General features: G+C 47.7%; 1 protein-coding gene across 7 annotated transcripts in view; it reads left to right on the forward strand.

Annotated features, from left to right (window-relative positions):
• LOC132446821 (rho GTPase-activating protein 23-like) overlaps nt 1-8,631 on the forward strand; it is a 44,363-nt gene that overhangs the window by 7,923 nt on the left and 27,809 nt on the right. For 3 of the 7 annotated variants that reach the window (XM_060037285.1, XM_060037287.1, XM_060037290.1), the window contains exon 1: nt 1,431-2,477. The exons of 1 other annotated variant lie outside the window; for it this stretch is intronic. In XM_060037285.1, coding sequence (XP_059893268.1) covers nt 2,424-2,477 — 54 coding nt within the window. In that variant the 5' untranslated portion in view covers nt 1,431-2,423. Of the gene's footprint in view, nt 1-1,429; nt 2,478-8,631 lie in introns of those variants that run through there. 3 more of the 7 variants (XM_060037286.1, XM_060037292.1, XM_060037291.1) reach the window with 2 other exon arrangements.

The following is an 8,631-nucleotide window of genomic DNA, read 5'->3' on the forward strand; positions in this document are numbered from 1 at the left end:
GCAGTGAGGGTGGGTGTGGTTTAAAGGGTTGTGGTTGGGTTAAGGATTAAGGATTGGGGGGGGAAGGGTGGGTGTTGAGGACCTCTGTGGGGACACCCCTCGCCCCCCTGTGGAGGGATCAAACTTCTTTCAGGGACAAGGCCAGATTAACCCCCTCACCCAACACACACACACACACACACACACACACACACACACACACACACACACACACACACACACACACACACACACACACACACACGCACACACACACACACACACACACACACACACACACACACACACACACACACCACAATAACAGATTTGCACCCCCTGCTGCTACAACCAGCATCGGGTAGGGATGCTATCACCCCCCCCCCCCATCAGTTTTCACTCTCATGTCTCCAGACTTTCCAGATCAGTGGTTCCCAACATCTTTGGCGCGTGACCCCATTTCTAACTCTCCGAAAATGTTTTTGACGCCAACTTTAAGGTTTTCTCAATCTGCTAACACACACAAATAGCTATTACCCAATCATCATTAGCCTGTAATATCGATGGTAACGCAAAAACATAAAGATAATGACAGCATAGGATAATGACAACATATGATAATGAAAACATAATGATAATGACAGCATGGATAATGAAAAACATATTATATGATGATACCTCAGGTTCAGATATTGGCAAGAAAGGATGTCAGAATTTGGAGACAACGTACTTGAGGGAATGTTGTCATCATCATATGTTGTCTTCATCATATGCTATAATTTTCCTCAGATTTTGTGCCGTCTGCATGTTAATAGGCAAAGAAATACAATAACCTCAAAGTGAGAGTGGATGTATAAATATCCTATCCCTTGTGATTTCACGACCTATGATTGCGTAATATCTCAGGATGACTCAATGTGTGTGGGTGCGTGTGCGTGTGTGTGTGTGTGGATGTGTGTGTGTGTGTGCCTGCTTTCCCCTCTGGCCCGAGGGACCTGTCGACAAACATCAGCATTGGTTCTGCTTCGCTCCAGTGACCGTGCCACACACACACACACACACACACACACACAGACTACACCCTAAACATATATATTTCCACATACACACACATGTACACATATATACACACTTTGCTCCTTCAAGTGTAAGCTCTCTCCTCCAGAATACTTAATGCACAGCGGTAGTGAGATGAATTGGTGTTGAAGACAGAAAGTCAAACCAGGAGCCGGACAAGATAAAGCAAAGAGTGGATGAGAATAGAACATGAAAACGTGTGCATATAACACGTGGATACGTTGGCCTAGTTTTCGTAATAGTTGTAAAATGGATTCTATATCTCTGGTAAAGTGCTGCTGACCAAAACACTCCACCAAAAATAGATATATTGATGCGTTGTAATACATTAATGACCACCCTTTCACCACAACCAATGCATTATTGCGTTCCAATCTGAACTCAATATTGCTTTCATCAAAGTCTTGTCGTGCTACGAGAGATGGGTTTCCGGCTGCTAACAACATAACCGGGAAATATCAGCTATCATAAGTGGGGGCATGGATCAATGAAAAGTATTACATTCTTTCATAATGGCATTTTAGTGCTAACTTGTGAGGTGATGTATGTTGCATTCACTCACCCTGTCAACACCTTTACAGAGAAACACAAGTTAATCTCTTCAACTATGTTCAAAGGATTATACAATGATTAAGTTTTTAATTGCATTCAAGCAGCTTTTTTTGTGTTTGATATGAAGAAGATTATGGCGCCCCCTAGCCATCATTTCATGTATGCCGACATGATCTAAGCGCGGGGCGTTACCTTTGTTGCGTCTCGAGCACAGGGTCTCGAGCTAGGCGGGCTGGAGTCAGCTCGTGATGCTGTTGTACTAGTCGGAGAGAAGACGCTGAATTATAGCGTTATCCCGGTCTACCGCAAAGCAATTTCCGGTCTCTTAGTTCCTACGAGTTGTGTAACCCAACTGACAGTCTCTTGAGCGAGAATAATAGAAACATGATAACAACAGCAAGAACAAGAACAATAACAAGAAGAAAAACAACGACAATAAGAATTAGCATTGAGGTTTGATGAAGAATCTGACAAAGCAATATCGGACCACAATTTCAGAAGCCCCACCCTCTCTCCCGCCGCTAAACCTTTGTAACTGAACGTCCCACCCTCTCTCGCCAATAACGCTCATTTGCAGGATCGCGTTCCGGGCGGTCCGTCGTGGGATGAACGACGTTAGGTTGTAGTAGCCGCGGGATGTTTACTGACTACCGAGGCTGAGGGAGGAGACATACTATCCTCCTATTTTTTGAACCAGGTGACAGCCGGAATTCAGTGAGAGGGGACGACCTCTCCATCATGTCGTCAGTGGTTAACTAAATTGGAAAGAACATTTTTTGTCAGACAGTAGAAGACCTTGAGGCTCCACTAGTCAAATGAATGGAGTCGCTTTCTGCCTTGTTGGGATCCCACCCCACTCTGACAGACCAGTGAGTACTCCGCAGTCCCATGTGTAACTGTCTCTCACATTGTTCCGTGATTTTTTTTAAATTAACTTTAAATAAGGTTTAAATTGTAACAAGGCTATCGATGTGTTATGTCGTTAACACCGGCTAGACATGGGTTCATTTTGTGCTGCTTTCTGCCACAATCCGCCGGCGTTCATCAGTCATGCTCATTCTCTCAGCAGGCTGTTTGCATTCAAAGTTCACGTTGTGTTCTTCAGTGCAGTGCAACATGCAGTGCATTGGATGACTTCATTCACTTTCCTACTACCAAATTCAACATGCAGTCCCAGGACATGCGGGCGTTTACTGCAGATTTTAGACCATCACCCCGAGTATTAGGTTAGATAAAACAGCCTACACAGTGTGGATGAGGGATGTACATGAAATATTAAAAGGTACACTAATCAATAAAGTACCCTCGTTAATTATGTATTGCAAACGTTGCCACATTGATTATATCATAAAGCCTAAAGTCTGAATGACTTGTGTTTTGTAAGAGCTTTCACATTGACAGAGCGGTCTGAACTGAACTTTTCCTGCTACTAAACGTGTGAATTACTGTGTATGCTTCAGTAATGCAGTCATACCCCCATTGTACAAACGTGTCTCGGATGGGTGGGCAGGGGAACAATGAAAACTTCACAGTGCCAGCATCTCCATATGTCAGCCCACATATGATAGTCGGCACAGAGGACACATTGTATGCTCTCAGTGAAAAATCCCTAATTTCTCTACGTTGTGAAATGCTGTGAAATTCCATGACGAGTTACATACCAATACACGGAATGCAAGAGGCTTGATGTTATAAATTACCCATCATAGGTGATGTTTGTGTGGAAATAACCATATCACTAGCTTATCTGTGTTTATGTAGCAGTCAGTACACGCTATTAGGTTAGGTAGGCACTGTGCCAAGCGCTACAGGACTGCATTGATTTCTATGCTGGTCTGTTGTCATTAGAACTAATTGATATCTGAATAACTTACACATCCAATAGTACAATGCTACATGCTTTCAGAAAATTCCAATAAAACATCCCAACAAGTTAAAGCCAGAATCCTCTTTGTTGAGATTGCTGAGATATGCAACTCCTCTGAATGTTGGCCCACATAAGTAAATATTAAATAAAAATTGGTATTACACAACACAGCAGATCGCTAAAACACCTTACCGGTATTATAACAAGAGTGAATAAACATATTATCAGCAGGCAACAACCATTTAAACGCATAAGGTTGACAAAAAAATAGATGTAAATGTAACGTTGCTGTATCTAATAAACTCATCACTCGTGCCCACCCCAGCACATTCTGTGTGCTTGGTAGAGCAGACTGTTGTTGCCTTATATGTCTGTACCAGGTCCTCCATGGACTACACCGGTACAGTCTTGAATGTGTGCTCCAGCTCCTCGACGATCTACCCTCAGTAGGCCCGCAACGAGCGGCAGCTCATCGGTGTATAACAGACCAGACTCTATTTGTCTTCATTAGTTCACAATGGAGGAACATTTGCCATGTTCTGTCATGCGCAAACAACAGAACCCATCCAGTCTAGACTGATGTTGAACATTAAATCAAGTCCATTAAGCTGAATCACAGTTCCGGTTATCAAAGGGCTTCCCATGCAACATTTTATAACAACCGTTACACTTGCTCCAGAGAAGGACAAGGAAAAACTCCCTTTATCTTCAAGGAAGAATCCTTGAGAAGGAAAGCATAAGACTGATCGCTACATCCAGGCTTGGTCAGGAGTGTAATGGGTGCCATTGCCCGCCAATACCAACATAAAACAATAATAATAATAAAAAACAGATAGGCAAACGGATACACATTTTAATTATTGAGAATTGCGGAAGCATGGGGTTGCCATTCTCACACGAGTCGTGTTCACCCATCTTTCGTACCCTCGGTAGGCGTTCATTTGCAGGCAGCTAGACCGACAATAGGCCTGGTCGTTATCAGTGCGTAAACACTGTCACTTTAAGTTCTTCATGGGGGATGCGGGCAAAGAGGGGAACATGAAAGTCCTTTAGCCCTGTTATTAAAGCATGATCTGTCACAACAGCTCCATCCCATCCTCTATAGCGACAGAACCACTTAGCCGCTTCCCAAGAGAAGTGATAATAGCTGGCTGTGACCTATCCACTTGGAATGTTTACATTTGATGTTGGCACACAGACATGACAGCAGTGGACCGACGGGGGTGTGACCAAAGATGCGATGCACATGAAATACAAAGTCCCCACATGGTAAATTCGGCTGCGCTGTGGTGATATTATCTGGTGTGTATTTGTGTGTCACGTGATGCGACGACGAGAGAGGAAAGGAACCGCATAATTGCAAGAGATACAGAGTTGGAGCTAGTTACTTGCAGCTGTGCCCAAGTTCCATCAAGTCCCTGGCCTGCCTTCTGACACAACAGCACCACACCTCTTTCAACCGACCAAAAACCATGCGTTGTACAGGACAGGGTGCAGTACAGGACAGGGACAGATAGCTTAGGGGATATAGAGGGCTTGTACATTGCGATGTCACCTCGAAATAATTTGCCGTCGTTACGAAAGCATAGGATCGTTGGGATTTGTTAGTAGTTATGGCTTTTTGGTAATTGTTTAGTCATTAACCGTAAAATGATTTGTCGTTGTGAGGAGACATTGTTGTGTTGGTAACTACCGCAGCATTTCTCATGCGAGACGTGGCATAACAAAGATTTTGTTAGGTAGTATATTTACGTTTAGTATTTGACTACAAAAACCCTCTTGAGACCTCTCATTATCTCCAACAAAAACCCCCATGATGCATCTTGCCTGTGCAGCCCTATAGGCCTATCTACACCTGGAATGTGAGTTTTTTAGGTCATATTTTTAGGTTGTGTCCTAACAAGGTGATGGCAGAATAGCAGCCAGGGTCCAAAAGTAATTAATCTACGGCCCAAGCGAATAACCTTATCATTTTTGTAATGTTTGGAGCTGACCATTGTGAATGGCAGGTGTTCATGTGGGATAAAGGATGCACCGATTAAGAAAATCTGGGCCGATTCTCATCAGCCGATTCTCATGAGAACAGGGGCTTCAGTGGTCTTTCATTGTGGCATCGGCGTGTGGCCTACAACCTCCGAGCCCTCGTTGAACACGCAGACGCATCGGAGCGGAAGTGTGACACGGTGTGCAACGCCGGTGGGACGGGATAAACTAGACTCTCAGGATGCGACGAGAGAGTGGGCTTTGGTATGTGGCAACAAGATGGTCATCGCTAGACGGCATGCCCTCTCTCATCTAAGGTCTCTCAATGAGAGGTCAAAGGTTGTGTGTTGTAAGGTGGTGTCGGTTGATAGCGAGAGCTAGGGGAAGGAGCTTCAGTCCGATGGCTGGAGGGATGTGGGGGGCGGTGTTGGAGGGGGGTGCCTGGACTTGTTTTCAAAAGCAGGCGTGACAATGGGGCTCTGTTATGTTGTGTGTGTTTGTGTGTCTGTGTGTTCCATCTTGTGTGTGTGTTTATGTTCCAATCTCATCGTTTGTGTTCAACCTTGCTTTGGAGTGTGTGTTAGTGTGTGTGTGTGTGTGTGTGTGTGTGTGTGTGTGTGTGTGTGTGTGTGTGTGTTCCATCTCATCTGTGTGTGTGTGTGTGTGTCTGTTTGTGTTCCATCTTGTGAGGCTGGGTGTGTGTTCCATCTCATCTAAGTGTGTGTTTGTTCGTGTTCCATCTCATCTAAGTGTGTGTTTGTTCGTGTTATATCTCATCTAAGTGTGTGTTTGTTCGTGTTCCATCTCATCTGAGTGTGTGTGTGTTCGTGTTCCATCTCATCTAAGTGTGTGTGTGTGTTTGTGTTCCACCTCATCTGAGTGTGTGTGTGTGTTTATGTTCCATCTTGTGTGTGTGTGACTTCAATCTCATCCAAGTGTGTGTGTGTTTGTGTTCCATCTTATGTGTGTGTGTGTGTGTGTGTGTGTGTGTGTCATCTTCTATGTGTGTGTCCTCACCTGAGAAGAAAACCAGGTGTGATGATGACTCTGCGCTGTTGACGGTTGAAGCCAGAGGTGGGGGTCCCACGGTTTGACACGCTGTCAGCTGGCGGCCCCCTCGGGCTCACCCGGTCTGAGGAAGGGTGGTGGTGCACGAGGACGGACGGACGTTGTGTGAGTGCGTACGGGGGGGGGGGGGGGGGGGGGGGACAGGAGGGGACGGGAGACAGAGATGTACTTTACCCCGCATCACACTGGGCCATTCTTCTGTCAGCAGGTGGGCTGACAAGAATGCGTCCGCGAAACACCAAGAATGATTACAGCGTGGCAATGGAATGGTGTGTGTGTGTGTGTGCGTGCGTGTGTGTGTACATGTGTTGGAAGATAAAACAAAACAGACATCAAATGAAATATAAATATACTTCCGTTTACTTTTTCGTGACAACTTAAGTGTGAAGCGTGGAGATCTGTGAGAGAGACAGGACGGGAGAGATGTTCCTGGTGGGCTAAATGGTAGGAAGCGGTGATTCCAATAACAAGCAAGCAGGAGAAACGGGGGGGAAGGGAACACTGGGACCCAGGTGCACTGCCCTGCCTCCGTGTGTGTGTGTGTGTGTGTGTGTGTGTGTGTGTGTGTGTGTGGTATCCCTCTTTACCTCTGTCTTGCAGAGAGCTCCAGAGTAAAACCCCCGGGACAGAGAGCAGAGGTGGGGGGGGGGGGGGGGTACAGTCCCATCTGGATGCCCAGCTGCTGGCCCTGGCTGAAGGGGTGGGTACCACGGCACAGCCTCTCCAGGACATCCCAACCCCCCCCCCCCCCCCCCCCCCCCCCCCCCCCCCCCCCCCCCCCCCGCCCTCCTCCCTCTGTAACTTAACGAGCCAAACTACACTGCAAGAGCTCCCTCTAGTACACCGACCGCGCTGCCGTCCCGCCCTGCTTTACTCTGTGAGGCCATTCGGGGCTCGGCGTTTGTGTCCTTAGAACTGTTTCCCATTCAAAGCCAAAGGCTTCCATCACGTGACAGCTATTTTGGTTTTGTTTTAAAAAAAAAATGAGAGGCTCGCAGTGAGAGACAGCGGAACATGATGTGGTGTCGGGTGCGTGCCCGGTCCCCGCCCATTGCAGACCCCCGGTGACGGCTGCCTACCGCACGCACCGCACTCCCCCTTCTCCTCCCACTCCCCTCCCCTCACTCTATCTATTAGAGCTGTCCTGCTCTTCCTCCTCCTCCCCCTTCTCCTCCCACTCCCCTCCCTCACTCTATCTATTAGAGCTGTCCTGCTCTTCCTCCTCCTCCCCCTTCTCCTCCCACTCCCCTCCCCTCACTCTATCTATTAGAGCTGTCCTGCTCTTCCTCCTCCTCCCCCTTCTCCTCCCACTCCCCTCCCCTCACTCTATCTATTAGAGCTGTCCTGCTCTTCCTCCTCCCTCCCTCCTTCCACCCATCCGCATCCTCCTACTCCCCCTTCCCTTCCCCCCCCCCCATCCGCCTTCTCCCTCCACCCTTCCTCGTCCATCCAATCCCCCAGCTCCTCCTCCTCCTCCTCCTCCTCCTTCCACCCTCCTCCTCCTCCTCCTCCTCCTCCTCCTTCCACCCTCCTCCTCCTCCTCCTCCTCCTCCTTCCACCCTCCTCCTCCTCCTCCTCCTCCTCCTCCTTCCACCCTCCTCCTCCTCCTCCTCCTCCTCCTCCTCCTTCCACCCTCCTCCTCCTCCTCCTCCTTCCACCCTCCTCCTCCTCCTCCTCCTCCTCCTCCTTCCACCCTCCTCCTCCTCCTCCTCCTCCTCCTCCTCCTTCCACCCTCCTCCTCCTCCTCCTCCTCCTCCTCCTCCTCCTCCTCCTCCTCCTCCTTCCACCCTCCTCCTCCTCCTCCTCCTCCTCCTTCCACCCTCCTCCTCCTCCCTCTCTTCCTCCTTCTCCTCCCATTCCCAGCTGCCATGGCTCAAACCTGGCGCCGAGCGCTACACCGATCGAAGATGTGAGCCAAGCCATTCCTTTCTTCTGCTGTGAGAATTATCCCACCGTTTTTTCAGTTTGTTTTATAAAGCGTGAAACATCTATTTATGACCGTGCTCTTTAAGGAGTTTGACAGGTTTTATTTCTTTGTGCCTTCATGCTTAAAATGACATGCTTTTTCTCAAATCTCATATTTTTATGTGAGATTTGTTTTGTTG

The sequence above is a fragment of the Gadus macrocephalus genome, chromosome 18 (genome assembly GCF_031168955.1).
Source record: "Gadus macrocephalus chromosome 18, ASM3116895v1".
Taxonomy (NCBI): domain Eukaryota; kingdom Metazoa; phylum Chordata; class Actinopteri; order Gadiformes; family Gadidae; genus Gadus; species Gadus macrocephalus.